The following is an 18,572-nucleotide window of genomic DNA, read 5'->3' on the forward strand; positions in this document are numbered from 1 at the left end:
GTTGTATATATGGACTTCAGTAAGGACTTTGACAAGGTTCCTCACGGAAGGTTGGTTAAGAAGGTTCAATTGTTGGGTATTAATGGTGGAGTAGCAAGATGGATTCAACAGTGGCTGAATGGGAGATGCCAGAGAGTAATGGTGGATGGTTGTTTGTCAGGTTGGAGGCCAGTGACTAGTGGGGTGACACAGGGATCTGTGTTGGGTCCACTGTTTTTTGTCATGTACATCAATGATCTGGATGATGGTGTGGTAAATTGGATTAGTAAGTATGCAGATGATACTAAGATAGGTGGGGTTGTGGATAATGAAGTAGATTTTCAAAATCTACAGAGAGATTTATGCCAGTTGGAAGAGTGGGCTGAAAGATGGCAGATGGAGTTTAATGCTGATAAGTGTGAGGTGCTACATCTTGGCAGGACAAATCAAAATAGGACGTACATGGTAAATGGTAGGGAATTGAAGAATGCAGGTGAAAAGAGGGATCTGGGAATAACTGTGCACAGTTCCCTGAAAGTGGAATCTCATGTAGATAGGGTGGTAAAGAAAGCTTTTGGTGTGCTGGCCTTTATAAATCAGAGCATTGAGTATAGAAGTTGGGATGTAATGTTAAAATTGTACAAGGCATTGGTGAGGCCAATTCTGGAGTATGGTGTACAATTTTGGTCGCCTAATTATAGGAAGGATGTCAACAAAATAGAGAGAGTACAGAGGAGATTTACTAGAATGTTGCCTGGGTTTCAGCAACTAAGTTACAGAGAAAGGTTGAACAAGTTAGGGCTTTATTCTTTGGAGCGCAGAAGGTTAAGGGGGGACGTGATAGAGGTCTTTAAAATGATGAGAGGGATAGATAGAGTTGACGTGGATAAGCTTTTCCCACTGAGAGTAGGGAAGATTCAAACAAGGGGACATGACTTGAGAATTAAGGGACAGATGTTTAGGGGTAACATGAGGGGGAACTTCTTTACTCAGAGAGTGGTGGCTGTGTGGAATGAGCTTCCAGTGAAGGTGGTGGAGGCAGGTTCGTTTTTATCATTTAAAAATAAATTGGATAGTTATATGGACCGGAAAGGAATGGAGGGTTATGGTCTGAGCGCAGGTATATGGGACTAGGGGAGAATACGTGTTCGGCACGGACTAGAAGGGTCGAGATGGCCTGTTTCCATGCTGTAATTGTTATATGGTTATGGTTATAAGTGTCAAACAAGGCTGCGTCTTCACACCAACATGCTTCTCAATCTTTCTCACCACAATATTACATCTCAACAAGCTTTCAGCTGGAGTCAAGCTTATCTTCAGAACTAATGGGAAACTGGTTGCCTTAAGATGTCCACCCTCCAGAAGCAAGATTAGCCAAACCTCAGTTGTCGAGCTGCAATATGCAGACAACATATGCTTTTACACGTGATCCTAGGCTGAGCTCGAAGCTATAATTGATGGACTTCCTGGAGGCTGTTAATAGGTTTATTGAGATGAGTTCAGGTTGACTATATTGGTCACCTTCATAGCTGTAAGATTATTGTTTGCTTTGGTGGAAGTATCTTTGGCTTGGGTCCACCGGTAATCTAACAATAACATTTGCAGATGGCTTCAAGAGATTGCTAAAAGCTAGGACCTCGGTTGATATGATTAGATAGTTGTTCACCCTCCTTGCTGTCAACACAGTTGCTACCCTTCAGCAGTCAAAATGAACAGCAATTCTTTATGAAGGTGACGAAAGGATAGAGAATAAATTTCAGGCCTTGTTTTTTTGCTGCAGATATTGCTTATGCTTCCTGTTTAAATTTAAACCATATTAAATTAATTTACTACTGACAGTTAACCACAAAACTGTGGCTATATTGTCAAAATAATTTATTGCTTGTGAAACATTTTGCTGTTGATAAGGACATAAGATGAAGCTAGATCAATATAAATTTTCTTCAACAATTGTTCCTCATTGGCTGCAGAATTTTAAAATCCCATTAGGTTTTGCTTTTATTCTGTGTGTAGTAAATTTTAATCTTTGTTCTTCTTGAAATGGAATCAAAGTCTATTAATGGAAAATACTGGGAAGCATTCCGTACCCAAAGCCTTAAAGATTTAAAATTTGCTACCTCCTTTGTAGATGTTGCCTCCGCAATTTTTATTTTCTTCCCTTTACGCACCCGGGTGATCCCAATTCTCGTGTGAAAAAATATGCTTTTAACAGGACAGCGGTTCTTACTCATTAGATTGTAGGTAGAAACGTGTTACTCAGCTCAAATCTGAAGAGTTATCTTATCACAAACTGAGCCACACTGACAGCCTTCTGCTGCCAAAGGCTTTAGCTGACAGCTGGCAGAAGATCCTGCTTGTGATCAGTGGAGGATGAATTTGTGATCAGCGAGGAATCGTTATGATTAAGCTATCCCTGCGGAAAGCCTGGCACAAGATGAAAGTATTTAACTTGGAAAAGTGCTTATTATTATTGCACTCCTACAGAGTGTCATTACTGGCCATCTGCATTGTGCGTTTAGATTATATTCCCAACATAAACGTGGTTGATATAAATGTCTTGTTTTTACTGCGATATACTTTCATCATGTGATATACTTTCATCATCGTCAATGCCATTCCCCTTAACAAAGACTGCCTGCTTTGCTAACTATGAAATAACTACTTCTGTGAGTGTATCCTACTGTCAGAAATTATCATAAATATCAAACGGTACAAAGGAAGGTTGTGTGTAGAACGGTGGCACAGCGGTAGAGTTGCTGCCTTACAATGCCAGGGTCCCGGGTTTGATCCTGACTACAGGTGCTGTCTGTACAGAGTTTGTACTTTTTCCCCTCGACTACGTAGGTTTGCCCCGGATGCACCAGTTTCTTCCCACATTCCAAAGACGTTCGGGTTTGTAGGTTAATTGACTTCAGTAAAGATTGTAAATTGTCCCTCATGTGTGGGATAGTGCTAGTGTACGGGAATCGCTGGTCAGCGCAGACTCGGTGTGCTGTATCACTAAACTAAACTATACTAAAGGAATCCAATTTAAATGTTAACAATTAATTGCTAAATACCGACAGACTTGGATTGTCAGGAGTATAGAGCATGACTAAATTTTAAAGTGAATTTTAAGTAAGTAGAAATGTTCGAATTTCAGTTTTCGGACATAATTTTCAATTATTTTTAAAATACCAAGCATTTTTTACCAGACGAAAATTAAAGAGTCAATGTTGCATTCTCCTGTGCAGGCACAGACCATGATTACAGAGGTTCATAATTATGTACGTTTCTTCACTTTTACATTAGCAGGGCCCAATAGATTAAAAAAACCAGACCGGAGAGTGTATAAAATTATTACCTTCGTTAAAGATTAATCGGATGGAAATCATTAATTCTCAGGCTGAAGAGTTTGTCTGCAGATGTCTTGATATGGTTATTCATAATGGTTATGAGTAGAGCCAGGATGTTTAGGCATTAAAAAAAATTTAAATAGGCAGGCAAAAAGGCATTAAAAAATTACAAAAAAGTTACAAAAAAGGCATTTATTAACAAAAATGGCATAAAAAGGCATTTATTTCAACCACAAAAATATGGTTAAAAATGATAATATAAAGGTAAACTACATTAAATGACCAAAGTTGCCTAGTTGCTCATAATTACTAGCATTTTTTTCAAATTATTTGGTGTTAAACTATGCCGTCTGTCAGACAGAATATGCTTCAGTTGTGAAAAACTTATTTCTACCTTAGCTGAGGTCACTGGTGCATATTCATGCCGATATCTTGTGCATTACAACTACCTTTGAGAACTTTAGCTACGTTTTCTATTTCTTCAAGATCTTTGTTAGCTAAAAACACACTCATATTATCCTTGTATGTCTTTACCTACATCGCCAGGAACTTTACGAATATCGTCAGCTACTTTGTTGAAAACCTGCAAGTTATTCACTAATGTTTCGCCATGTTTTTCAAGGGATGTGATAGCTTGTGGGAAGTTTGCCCAATTGGAAGCAATAAACACAAGATTGTGGTGGAGGGAATTTTTCTGCATGATTTAACTGACAATCCTGACTGCAGCAGATTCTTCTTCTTCAAAACAGTTGACGATTTATTTTATCTTTTCAAAATTTGCAGCATAGTAGAGTACAGCAGAGAGCCATGTACCCCACCGTCAAAACGGGCTGAGGAGGTAGCCTCTTGGGTGCCATTTCCTTGAACAATTGCATACGTGACGGTGCTTTGAGGAAGATTTTCTTGACATTGGAAACTAGGCGATCGACATTTGGAAACAAGCTACATATGTGCTTGGCAATTCTATGAAGTCCTTGAGCTGAGCATGTCAAATGCAACATTTTGGGGAATAAAACTTTTTAAGTCACAAACAGAAGTTCTGGCCAAAGTACAGCAAGTGAAGATGTAAACAACTGACCAATAGTTGAGCTGTTTGAGTTCTACAATACTTCCGATGTCAACTTCTTTGACGGTTGACCTGCCTCCAGTGTACTGATGACCATAACATTGGCAACATAACTCCCCACAGCATCAGTTGTCTCGTCTATTGAGATCCATATTTTGTTGCATGCAACTTCATCTCTAATGTTCTGCACCACAATATTGAAGTTGCTGTCAACATAACTTTTCCGTAATGATGAGATTTCTTGGTCTATGTTCCTCTGTGTATTTCTCTAAAAAACCTCTGAGAGGTTTGTTTTCCAATTTCCAGCATCAATGAATGCCTTGCACAGATCACTTGAAAACTCAGATTTGCGACTGGAGTCAGCAGTAAAGGTAGTGAGGAGACAAGCTTGGGTATTTTGCTTGGGTAGTCTACACCCCAGTGGTATCAACATTGACTTCTCTAATTTTAGATAGCCATTGTCTTCTCCCTCCTCCCCCTCTCCCTTCCCAGCTCTCCTTCTAGTCCTACTATCTCCGCCTCTTCCTTTCTTTTGCCCCCGCCCCTCCCAATATCAGTCTGAAGAAGAAATCAAGAGGCGGTGGAATATGCTTCTATACCAACCAGGACTGGTGCAGTGACATCACGGTACTGTCAAATTTTTGTTCTCCCAACCTAGAATCCTTCTTTATAAACTGCAAACCCTTCTACTCTCCAAGGGAATTTAACTCCTTTATTCTCGCTGGAGTTTACATTCCCCCCCCCCCAAGCCTGCGTACGTGAGGCGCAAACGCAACTCGCTGACCAGGTAATGAGGGTAGAGAGTGACTTCCCGGACTCCATGGTCATTGTTTTGGGGGACTTTAACAAAGCTAACCTCAACCGTGACCTTCCAAAATACAGACTTCATATTACCTGCCCCACCAGAGGGGAGAGAACACTCGATCACTGTTACACGGCAATCAAGAACGCATATCGCTCTGTTCCCCGGGCGGGTCTGGGTCTCTCTGATCATTGTCTAGTTCACCTTATTCCAACCTACAGGCCGAAACTAAAATCAGCTAAACCTGTGGTCAGAACAACGAAAAGGTGGACAAGCGAGGGCATTGAGAACCTACAATCCTGCTTTGACTGCACGGATTGGAATGTGTTCAGGGAAGCAACCACAAGCCTCGATGAGTATACGGACACCATATCATCATATGTCAGCTTTTGCGAGGACAGTTGCATTCCAACTAGGACCCGGACCTGGTTCAACAACAACAAGCCCTGGTTCACTGCAGAACTCAGACAGTTCTGACGATCTCAAGAGGAGATCTACAGGAACGGGGATGCAGACCTCTACAGGCAGGCCAAGTACAAGCTGAGAAGAGGAATCAGAGCTGCCAAGGAAAGGGACTCTGAGAAGTTGAGGAGCAAGTTCTCAGCTATTGACTCTTCTTCAGTTTGGAAGGGCTTGCAAGAAATTACCAGCTACAAGAGGAAAGCCCCCCGCTCTTTGGACAATCTTCAGCTGGCCAATGACCTGAATGAGTTTTACTGCAGGTTTGAAAATCAGAAACATAGAATAGAATAGTTTCTTTATTGTCATTGTAACATGAACCATGTACAACAAAATTGTAAAATGTCAGCCAGTCAGTGCACCATTCAAACATTTCTAAAAGCTAACGATACATACAAGGTAAAATATTTAAAAAAAGATAAACAACTAAAATAAATATCATGAAAATAGCACGCATAAACACCCAGCCCTACATCCTTCTGTCGATTTCACAGTCTCTTAGTATGTATCGCCCCTGCGTTCCTTGGCGGCTACATTTAGTGCCTTTATAGCAGTGGGGTAAAAACTGTTTTTAAGTCTGTTTGTCCTTGTCCTTGTAGATCTGTACCGTCTGCCTGACGGTAACAGTTCAAACAGGGAGTGTCCAGGGTGGGAAATGTCCTTTATAATACTCTGGGATTTTTTGATGCAGCGGGAACTGTGTAAGTCCTCCAAGGTAAGGAGAGGGCAGCCGACAATCCTCTGGGCGTTGTCAATGGCCCTCTGGAGCGTATTGACATAACCCTGGTACCCCCTCCCCCCCTCCCCAACCAACACAGCCAGACCCCAGTCTACAAAGAATGGACCCTGCACCCTCTCCTTCCCATTCACCACTTCACACCTACTTAACTCAAGACTCCAGTATGAAAAGACTGGACCATTTCCCACCCCAACTAACACTTCACACCCACTCACAGCCTGACCTCAGTCTGCAAAGACTGTGCCTTTCTACACCCACCCCCCTCCAATCACCACTTCACACACAGTCACCCACACCCTCTGTGCTGCACAACATCACTTATCCAATATCAACAATAAAAATAGAGGAGGCGAGAGCCGGAAATCTCCAGGCCCTGACAATGTTTCCCCCTCTACTCTTAAGCTCTGTGCCAAACAGCCGGCACCGGTCTATACAGACATTTTTAACCATTCCCTGCAAACTTGTACTGTCCCTGTCTGCTTCAAAGTCTCCACTATTGTCCCTGTACCCAAAGAGGCAAGGATTACTTGTCTTAATGACTACAGGCCTGTCGCACTGACCTCTGTAGTCATGAAGATCACAAACCCCCTGCTGGACCCTCTGCAGTTTGCATATCGGGCCAATAGATCTGTGGATGATGCAGTCAACCTGGGCCTGCACTTCATCCTGCAGCACCTAGACCGCCAGGGGACCTATGCGAGGATCCTGTTTATTGATTTTAACTCTGCATTCAACACCATTGTGCCAGAGCTACTACACTCCAAACTTTCTGAGTTAACTGTGCCTGAACCCCTCTGTCAGTGGATCACCAACTTCCTGACAGACAGGAAGCAGCATGTGAGGCTGGGAAAGCACATCTCAGACCCACAAACACTCAGCATAGGAGCACCTCAAGGCTGCATACGCTCTCCTCTCCTCTCCTCTCTCTACACCAATGACTGCACCTCCACAGACACCTCTGCCAAGCTTCTCATGTTTGCGGAAGACACAACCCTGATTGGACTGATCCTGGAGGCTGCAGCGAATCGTCCGACCAGCAGAGAAGATTATTGGCTGCAACCTTCCCTCCATTGATGAACTGTATGTACACTGCAAGGGCCAGGAAGTGAGCGGGCAAGATCATCTCTGACCCCTCTCACCCTGGCCACAAACTCTTTGTATCACTTCCCTCTGGAAGGCGACTCCGGACTGTCAAAGCTGCCACACCCAGGCATAAAAACAGTTTTTATCCACGAGTAGTTGCTCTACTCAACAGCCAAAAATCTGTAGCATCCCTTTGATCTGGTATTTTGTTGGTTCACATGCTTGATCAATGGTGTTTTATCATTAATGTTTTATTATTATTAATGTATGGTGTTTTCTGCGTCATCCGTAACTGTCACTGTATGTCATGTTGTTACTTGTGGGCGGAGCACCAAGGCAATTTCCTTGCATGTGAATATTTGGCCAATAAACGTACTTGCTTTAAAAAAAAAAGAAGGGTCTCGACCCGAAACGTCGTCTATTCCTTCTCTCCATAGATGATGCCTCACCCGCTGTGTTTCTCCAGCATTTTTTTGTCTACCTTCGATTTTTCCAGCATCTGCAGTTCTTTCTCAAATAGACCTTGGAGAAGACTGAACCAGCGGGCAGCGGCATGAACGAATGAATGAGCGATGGTGGCGCCCCCGGTTTCACCCAGGTGGTGGAAGTTTTCTTGTAAATTATACTATGTTAACACGTTAATAATAACTTATTAATATTAACGTGTTAACATAGAAAATGTCATTGTAATCACGGTACAACTAGAGAAAATAGCACGATCTTTTAGCAAAACTGCAAAAAAGGCTGATTGGGGCACTCGATCATGAAAAAGGCATTATCCTGGTGAAATCATTAAAAAAAAGGCATGAAAAGGCACATGGCATTTATGGCAAAATCCTGGCTCTAGTTATGAGTTACCATGATGCTGTCATGCCCTTCAGTCCTAATCGTGAAAGTGTGAATCAGTTCCCTATTACACCGCAATATAACACTCATTAGCCATCCAATATAATAATGTTGAGAGCTAATGGCTTCATGTAATGTTGCAGCTTTGTTTTAATTCCGAGTATTTTTCTTTTTTAAATTTCTTTCACAGTGTTTTCCTCGGTGAGTCTGCTCCTACACCCTGAGCGGATAGCAACTCTGATGGTATATGATGATGTTGTTCAGATTGTCTCTGGATTCCAAGGTGTGTACCAGACTTCACAATTTGAAATGTTCGTCTGTGAGATTTATTAGGTTTGTCCTGACTAAGTAGATAACTTGAAATTACTATTGTTGCAGTTTGTAACGCTTGAACTTCTTTGGTGAAAGAAATATTACCTTATTTTCTCTAGCACAATTTAAAAATGAAGTGTACTGAACTCACGGTGTAAGTATGTAAATATTTTCCTGTCATTTTAATGCTAAATAAGAATGTTTCTGAAGTGTGATTTTTTTTTGTTTCTTTTAACCAAGCAATCGCTGTCGGCTAATAAATACTAGACCAAGTGCAGACCCGTTGACTCTGTTCCCCCAACGTGTGGTTGTGGGGGGGGAGGCGGCATGCAGCGTCACACACACTAACTATCCCTCCCCCCCGCACTCACGCTAATTACCCCCCTTGATATTATATTAATATTATAATATTAATATTAATACCCCCTCCCTCTCCTCTCTCCCCCCCTCCCCCCTCCCTCTCCTCTCTCCCCCCCTCCCTCCCCTCCTCCCCTCTCCCCCCCCCTCTCCCCCCTCTCCCCCCCCTCCCCCCCTCTCTCCTCCCCTCTCACCCCCCCTCATCCACCCCCCCTCTCCTCCCCCCCCTCTCCTCTCCCCCCCCTCTCCTCCCCCCCTCTCCTCTCCCCCCCCCTCTCTTCTCCCCCCCCCTCTCCTCTCTCCACCCCCCTCTCCTCTCTCCCCCCCTCTCCTCTCCCCCCCTCACATTGATGCAATCATCATGAAAGCCCATCAATGCCTCTGCTTCGTTAGAAGACTGAGGAGATTTGATATGTCGACAAATACTCTATTGAACCTATAAAGGGGCGGCACAGTGGTGCAGTGGTTGAGTTGCTGCCTTACAGCATCAGAGACCAGAGACCCGAGTTTGATCCTGACTATTGACTATCCTTAGGGAGTTTGTACGTTCTCCCTGTGACCACATGGGTTTTCTCCTGGTACCCTGGTTTCCTCCCACGTTCAAAGACGTGCAGATTTGTGGGTTAGAAACCTAGAAGCAGAGAAAAATAGGTACAGGAGTAGGCCATTCTGTCCTTCGAGCCAACTCTGCCATCTCTTAAAAATAGTCAGGGGATATGGGGAGAAGGCAGGAACGGGGTACTGATTGGGGATGATCAGCCATGATCACAATGAATGGCGGTGCTGGCTCGAAGGGCCGAATGGCCTACTCCTGCAACTATTGTCTATTGTCTATTCAATATAATCATGGCTGATCATCTAAAATCAGTACCCCGTTCCTGTTTTTTCCCCATATCCCTTGATTCCTTTAGCCCTAAGAGCTAAATATCTCTCTCTTGAAAACATCCAGTGAATTGGCCTCCACTGCCTTCTGTGACAGAGAATTCTACAGATTCACAACTCTTTAGGTGAAAAAGTTTTTCCTCATCTCAGTCCTAAATGGCCTACCCCTTATTCTTAAACTGTGACCCCTGGTTCTGGACTCCCCCAACCTCGGGAACATTTTTCCTGCATCTAGCCTGTCCAATCCTTTAAGAATTTTATATGTTTCTATAAGATTCCCGCTCATCCTTCTAAATTCCAGTGACTACAAGCCCAGTCGACCCAATCTTTCATCATATGTCAGTCCCGCCATCCCGCAAATTAACCTGGTGAACCTACGCTGCACTCCCTCAATAGCAATAATGTCCTTCCTCAAATTAGGAGACCAAAATTGCACACAATACCCCAGGTGTGGTCTCACCAGGGCCCTGTACAACTGCAGTAGCACCTCCTTGTTCCTAAACTCAAATCCTTTTGCAATGATGGCCAACATGCCATTAGCTTTCTTCAATGCCTGCTATACCTGCATGCTTACTTTAAATGGCTTCTGTAAATTGTTCCTGGTGTATAGGATGCGAAACTGGGATGTGTGGTAAACGGGTGATTATTGTTCGACGAGAATGCAGTGGGCCAAAAGGCCTGCTTCCACGCTATACTTTTAGCTAAACTAAACTACAGTAGAGAGCATATTGACTGGTTGCATCATGGCGTGGTTTGGCAACTCAAACGCCCAGAAACAAAGATTGCAAAAGGTGGTGAACTTCACGGGTATGGACCTTCTCACCATTGAAGGGATCGGCAAGAGTTGCTGCCTCAAAAAGGCAGCCTGCATCAACAGAGACTTGCACCACTCTGGCCACACCCTCATTGCACTCCTGCCATCAGGAGGAAGGTATAGGAGGCTGAAAACTGTAACATCCAGGTTCAGGATCTGCTTCTTCCCATCAACCATCAGGTTATTAAACACTACAGCTCCGAACTACATAAACAGGAAGACATGGGTTTTTTCTTTGCACTATTATTATTTGTTTTTGCAATATACTGTAAATACTGAACATTTGTTGTTGTTTATTATGTTGTTTACAGTATACTATGTTTACATGTTTGTTGTTCTTTGTTCCATTTCCATTTACAATAAAACAATCTTGACGTAACTCGTGTATGTATTTTCGGCCCACCAAGGACATGCCGACCATCAATCACCCATACACACTAGTCCTATGTCATGTCACTTTCTCAACCACTCCCGACATGCTAGGGGCAATTTTACACAGGCCAAGTAACCTACACATCTGCACGTTTTTGGGATGTGAAAGCCAGTGCACCCAGAGGAAACCCACGCGGTCACAGTGAGAATGTGCTAACTCCACATAGACGACACCTGATCAGGATCAAACCCTGCACTCTGGTGCTGTGAGACAGCCGCTGTAGCAGCTGCACCATTATACCGCCCATCTGTTTCTGCACTTAAAAATCTTAAACCAATGGTGCTCTCTACATTTCAGGTGATTTTGTAGAAATATAGCTATAATGCCAAAATGTACTTAAGCTATAGAGAATCAAATTTGTCTGTACATTATAGTTACATTTGCCTTGCTTTTAGAAATAGCCAAAGAGGCAGGGAATTTTGCTTCAGCTTCCGCTGAGGAATATTAACGTTAAAAAACATGATAACCTAATCTGCAGTCAGAAAAGTCAGTACCAGTTTGTTTAAAGATTATTTATTTATGAAAAGTGTTTAACTGGTAAAAAGGAATAGAAGAACAAATGTTTTTGGTTTTGAATGGTGATGAGCAATAAATAAAATTTGCTTCGAAAATAGTTGGTGCATTTGATATAAAATATCCCGTTTACAGTTCTAGACACGGGTGGGGTGCCGGAAGACTGGAGGGTGGCTAATGTGCCTCTATTTAAGAAGGACTGTTCATCTCTTAAGTGAAGGAATATACCATTGGATCCTTCACTAGGGTGGTCTGCGAAACATTGCAGCCAAAAGATGTGACTCAAGATTCCTAGTTAATTAAGTGGCAGCAGTTGTGGTGGAGGTTGTGGGTTGTGGGATGTTGTGGTGGGGGGGAGGGGGGGGGGCAGTTTTCAGAAGATCAGAGAAAATGCAAATCCTGTGGCATACGCTTCCTGTTACATGAAACAACAAATATATGGGCAGCCCAATTGAGAAATTTGAGCCAAATTTGAAATGAAACACTGGGTACAAGTGCAAAACTCAACTGCAGATTTAAACGTAGGCAGAACATCTACACAATCAATCTGTTGTTTTTATTCCAGTAGATTGTTCCTACTTTTTTATATCTAACTGCTATGGTGTGCCACTATTAATTTTAATTCCGAAGCAAACCTGGCCATCAAACTATATAAGGTAGACAAAAATGCTGGAGAAACTCAGCGGGTGAGGCAGCATCAATGGAGCAAAGGAGATAGGCAACTTTTGCCTATTTCCTTCGCTCCATAGATGCTGCCTCACCCGCTGAGTTTCTCCAGCATTTTTGTCTATCTTCGATTTTCCAGCATCTGCAGTTCCTTCTTAAATATCAAACTACATAAATTGTTCTCGCATTTTATGCCATAATTCTGCCATAGGATCATGTATGGTGGATGCTTGAAAAATAAGTTTTTCTCATTCCATAGGCACCCTAATTCAGCCCAGGATCCAGTTCCAGAGAAGGTCTCTCAATTTGCCAAAGAACTTATCCTATCGGAGCCTGATTGCTTTTCTTACAGTAGCTGTCACTCCATGGGAAGTGGGTGGTTTCCCATATTTACAAGGAATTGATGTCAATCGAACAGGTAAGATGTGAGCATATTATCTTTTAACATACCCATAGTTTAAACAGAGTCCTTTTTTTAAATTCATTTACAAGATGAAGGTAACACTGAAGAAGCCAGCATGTTTTGACCTTCCCCAGTTAATCTTGGTGGTGAATTTCCACCTTGAATAGCTGCTGTCCTTCTGATGAAGATACTCTCACGTGCTGTCGGGTAGGTAATTCTAAGATTTATGGGCCTGTCCAACTTAGGAGACTTTGCAGTCGCCACATGTTCGCGGGTAGTTGCCGGGGAGTCGCCTTCATGGTCGCGATGAGTTCCTGCAATCTGGGAACTAGTCGCGGCCTCATTAAGGTCGCCGCAAATTTTTCAACAATTAGCGGCGACCAGAATGAAGCCGCCATGGAGAGTAGTGAGAATTCTCGTGCCGTAGGTGGGTCGCCAAGAGATCCTAATGGGTTGCCAGGGTTCTTCTAGGTTGTAGCCGGTAAGCAGTAGTTTTCAGAACCAAGGATAACCGACTGGTAACGTTAAATCTCTGGCTTCTTAAAAGTTGCCTTCCCCCCCCCCCTCTTTTAAAGGACTTACCGTACACTGTGCTTTAGCCGTCTTAATTACAGCGCCAACCTTCCTGTTCATCGCGGTGTGTGTCTGTATCACCTTGGCTTTGCACCGTGTGAATTTTTTAGACAGATCAAGCGGGGGGAGAGCTGTCTAAAAAATGTACATGGGCTGTTGAAGGAAGCGATGTGTTTGTGTGTGTGTTCCACTCTGACAGTCGCCGTTCCAGTTGCCGGTTTTTTAGGCGACTGCCGGCAACTTGACAGTCGCCGGCAGTCTGCTGAAAAATTGCCTAAGTGGGACAGGCCAATAAGTCTCAGCAAAGCTGAAGAACTTAGGCTGAGGTCCAAACAAAGCTGAGGTCCAAACCAAGGTGATGTGTGACTTGAAGGCTGCCTTTAGGTGGAGGTGTTCCCGTTCGCATACTGCCCCAGACAATGGTGATGCCCTACACAACGGTGTGGTGTGAAGTAAAGGGCCTGTCCCACTTATGTGTCCTTGGCATGCAAATTACGCGACCTCATGGTCGCGTTGAGCCGCGACGGTCCTGCGAAGCGGCGCGATTACATACATACGCACAGCCGTCTGGAGCGCGTGACATCATTTGAAGATGGACACAAAGCTGCAGTAACTCAGAAGTGGGGGCAGATCCAGGCCGAGTTCGGCGATCGTTTGCCTGCTTCTGCTGCTGTTGAAGGTGAGATGTTGCGTCGCGCCAGGGTCTTGGGCCTGTCCCACTTTTGCCGTCAGTTCCACGACAGGCTGTTGGCTCGCGAAGATTTAGTTCACTACAAAAATTTCGGAGACCCGCGCGATGTCGCGCACAACTACATATCCCTCCGTGCTTCTCAGTGGGACCGGCCCCACGCGGCCATACGATACCCGTGCGCCTCAACGCGACCACGAGGTTGCGTAATTTGCGTGCCAAGGACACGTAAGTGGGACAGGCCCTTATGTAACTACAGTAGTACACCCCAAAACACCACACTTAGTCAATTGTTGCCTGATTGTCAAAGGACGTCTCGCTGACCTCACCTCTAAGAATGCAGCCATTCAGTCCATTTTTAAACCAAATGTGAGATGAGGTATGGGGCTATGTTGTCCTGTGGAATACACTTTGTTATTGCAGTTCTTGTTAAGTGCCATTTTATAGTACCATTGATGGCACCGCCCATCACTTCCACCACCTGGCATATCTTACCCTCCACTCCCCTACATCATTTTGAATGAATTAGAGTCATACAGCACGGAAACAGGCCCAACTCACCCATGCTGTCCAAGATGCCCCATCTACTCTAGTCCCACCTGTGGCTTTTAGACCATATCTCCCTAAACATTTCCTATGCATGTATCTGTCCAAGTGTATTTTACATGAGGTTATAGTACCTGCCTCAACTACCCCCTCTGGCAGCTTGTTCCATTTACACACCACCCTCTGTTCCCACGCTGTATCTCTCACTGATTACATGTTTTGAACATTGGCTGTTCCTCACATTCTCTGTGAAGGTGCCTTACGTTCTCAGTGCCACTTCTTTTCTCTTATGTGGCTAATAATTCTAACCATGCCATGAGACAAATTGATGTACCTATGTTTTAAACTTGTGCCAATGTTTCCGGAAATTAGGGAATTTACCTGTGGTTGCACAACAGACTTTCGTCATAGAGTCATAGAGAGATACAGTGTGGAAACGGGCCCTTCGGCCCAACTTGCCCACACGGGCCAACAATGTCCCAGCTACACTAGTCCCACTTGCCTGCGCTTGGTCCATATCCCTCCAAACCTGTCCTATCCATGTATCTGTCTAACAGTTTCTTAATTGATGGGATAGTCCGAGCCTCAACTACCTCCTCTGGCAGCTTGTTCCTTACACCCACCACAAAATTACCCCTCAGATTCCTATCAAATCTTTTCCCCTTCACCTTAAACTTATGTTCTCTGGTCCTCGATCCACTACTCTGGGCAAGAGACTGTGCATTTACTTCTCTAGTCCTCTCATGATTTTGTACACTTTTATAAGATCACCCCTCATCCACCTGAGCTCCATGGAATAGCGACCCAGCCTACTCAACCTCTCCCTATAGCTCACACCCTCTTGTCCTGGCAATATCCTTGTAAATCTTTTCTAAACCATTTCAATATCTTTCCTATAAGGTAGTGCTCAGAACTGAACACAATATTCTAAATGCAGTTTCACCAGCGTCTTATACAACTGCAACATGACCTCCCAACTTCTAAACACAACAAAGTGCCAAAAGCCTTTTTGACCACCTTATCTACCTGCGACTCGACCTTCAAGGAACCATGCACCTTGATCCCTCTGCTCTACAACACTACCCAGAGGCCTGCCATTTACTGTGGAGGTCCTGCCCTTGTTCGACATCCCAAAATGTCACACTTAGATTCCAGAAATGCTCATTTATGTAACCACCATAATAGATATCAAAGGATAAATTTATAAATATTGCCCAACTAATTTCTTGTGTTGATATGGTCTGAATGGCAAAAAAAATGGCAAAAAAATACAAGTTCACACAACTTTGTGCCTGTATCTAATATAGTCAAATCTGGTTTTCTGTAAAGCTAAGCTTTGTTCTTGGTTGTTATATTTTATGTTGTCTTGTAACTATTTTATAATGTTGTAATAGTGTGGAATGTTAAATGTTCCAGTAAGATGTTATTGACTTGAGTAATAGGTCCCACTTGAGAATTATGTGATTATCAGTAGTGCAATAGCAGGCATGCCATGAAAGTGTAATTCCATTGCCAATAATGACTGAATTTCTAGCTTAAGTCGAAGAGCATTTCTCAAAACACAGGCATATTCTGAAAATGAATACTATTGTAGAGATTTGGTCTCAGCAGCAGTTACAAGAAATCCAATCCTATTGAAAGTTTGACATCCTTGAATGTTATCTCTCTCTCTCTCTCTCTCTCGCACTCTCTCTCGCGCTCTCTCTCTCTCATGTTCCCTGACCTGCTGAGTTATTCTAGCATTTTGTGCTTTGATATTTCCAGAATTTGAAGCCATATTTGGCGGCGTCGAAGATGGTATTTTTTACCCTAAAATAAGGCCCGAAAATTTATCTGCGTCTTGGAGGCCGAAGGTTAGATTGTTAGCATCAAGAACGATGTTGCCGTACTGAGGGATAGTCAAGTCTATCCCTCATTGCTGGCAGCTGATTTACATTCTCTGGCTGGGTGGCTAGGTCCAGTGTCACCCTTGCAAACACTTTGCTAATGGCGACATTCTACCAGGACCTAGGTCTGGTCCCCAGGGCGGGATGACGGAGCAGCTTTCCCGCCGGGGCAGCAGGGACAGTGGCCGTCCGCTGGAGTGGAGTTGGCCGAGCAATGCCACTCTCATAGCGACTGCTCCGCGGAACCTGCCATGCCTTCGACCCTGGAACTGTGTGAAGTGGGAAGCGGCTGTAAAAGGACAGCGCCGCTGTGGGGGAGAGTTCCTTTCACAGTGTGTGCGAAGTCTGGCCCGGGTCAGCATGGCCTGGGCTGCACAAAGTAACAAACCTGGCTGGGCCACCAGGGATAAAGCTGCGGGGAGGGCAGGAGCGTTGAGATAGAGGGGGTCAGGGATCATGCCTGCAACTTACTCAGTAGCTCAGATGGCTGCGAGCGGCTGCCAGGACCGGACAGCGGACCGGCCGCCACCTCAGCGCCTTCTGCCGTCCCGCCCGCCAACCAACCATGGTGTTCTTCAGCACAGGCGCAACCGATGGAGGTGGTGGTTGGAGGGTAGCTACTGGGCGGAAGGCTGGCTGCCCCGTCCCGGGCTCCCTCTCTCTCTCTCTCTCTCTCTCTCTCTCTCTCTCCCTGTTATGTGATCTCCATTGTGGGAATGGGAAAGATGGAGGCTCCCCGGTCCTCATTGCCTCCTTGAAGGAGTTTCACATCTTCCTTTCTACTGACTAAACCAAACCCTTGATCCTGTCCCGCCAGCCTTTTTTTCAAAATTTAGCAACACAAAATGGGGCTGCGTCTTTGACGCAGGTGTGACTTCATTGCCGGGAAATACGGTATTTAGCATTAATATTTATTCCATGATTAGATGGTCTCACCGACAATCCCTGTTATTCCATTTTTTACATTTAAACATGTAAAACATGTTTAACACTTCAGGTTCAACTGCTGAGGGCACAAGAATTTGCTGTGGATTATTTCAGAACTCGTTTTTCGATTGGATTGGATTCAATTTATTGTCATTGCACTTTTCAGTGCAACAAAATGGTTTAGCCTGCAGTCATAACATAGAATAAATAACAAACACTCAACACAGTTTAAAGTCCCAAAGTCATTGTCTCTTCCCTCCTTGCTCTCCCTCTGCGCTGAGGCAATCCAAGCCTCCGATGTTGCGACCCCACCGGGTGATGGTAAGTAAGTCCCGCGGCTGAATCCGTGCTCCGCAAACGGGCCGGTTCAAACTCCGCGGCCCGGGACGGTCGAAGCTGCCGAAGCTGCCGCCCTCCAGTCCAGCGGACGCAGCTGTAGTTGCGGGAGCTCCGGAAAAACAGGTCACCAACCTGTGACCTGTGAGCTCCCGACGATGTCGTCCACTGGCCCGTGGCCGAGCCTCGGAGGCTCTAAAGTCGGGTCGGAAGTTGGGTCGCACCGCAACCACAGCCCCGAAGTCGGCCAGCCTCGCGTTGGTAAGTCCTGGCTCTGCCTCCGCAGCCGCGAGGTCGGTCGCAGTTGGAGGCCGCCAGCTCCGCGATAGGCCTCAGCGCAGACGGACACGGAGACGGGGGATACGGCAGGAAAGGTTGCACCCCCCCCCCGAAGGAAGAATCAAAAAACATACCACACCCACCCCCCTCACATACACAACTAAATAAACCAAAATAAACTGCAACAACGGGACAAAAGAAAACAAAAAACAGAAAAGACAAACGGACTGCAGGCGAGCCGCAGCTGCAAGACAGCGCCGCCACTTAGACATACATGGTAATGGGTGTATTTAGATTGCATTATAATGTGGCATTTGTTCATGTAATCATTAAAGATGCATTGAAGAAGAAAGAGCTTCTATTTCTTGCATTGCTTTTTACACCCACAATATATCCTTAAGTACCTTAAAGCCTGTACTTTTGTAATGCAGCTTCTACTGTATAAGTGAAATCAAGACAAATAATTGAAACACAGCAAAGTCCAACAAATTAGAAAAAATGATCACATTATCTTTGCTAAAGATCCTGGCTGCAGTGTAAGTATTGGCCAGGAACTGTATTTTATTCAGTTGTTTATTATAACTACATATCTGATATTTCAGACTATCTGATCTGTAATAAAAAAGGTCTACTGGTTGCTATTGAACT

At 44.4% G+C, this 18,572-nt stretch overlaps 1 protein-coding gene across 2 annotated transcripts in view; it reads left to right on the forward strand.

Moving 5' to 3' along the window:
• fam171a1 (family with sequence similarity 171 member A1) overlaps positions 1–18,572 on the forward strand; it is a 167,614-nt gene that overhangs the window by 113,120 nt on the left and 35,922 nt on the right. For both annotated transcript variants that reach the window (XM_033012802.1, XM_033012812.1), the window contains 2 exons: positions 8,500–8,592; positions 12,546–12,704. In XM_033012802.1, the coding sequence (XP_032868693.1) occupies positions 8,500–8,592; positions 12,546–12,704 (252 nt within the window). The remainder of the gene's footprint in view (positions 1–8,499; positions 8,593–12,545; positions 12,705–18,572) is intronic.

This window comes from Amblyraja radiata, chromosome 2 (assembly GCF_010909765.2).
Source record: "Amblyraja radiata isolate CabotCenter1 chromosome 2, sAmbRad1.1.pri, whole genome shotgun sequence".
NCBI classification, from domain to species: domain Eukaryota; kingdom Metazoa; phylum Chordata; class Chondrichthyes; order Rajiformes; family Rajidae; genus Amblyraja; species Amblyraja radiata.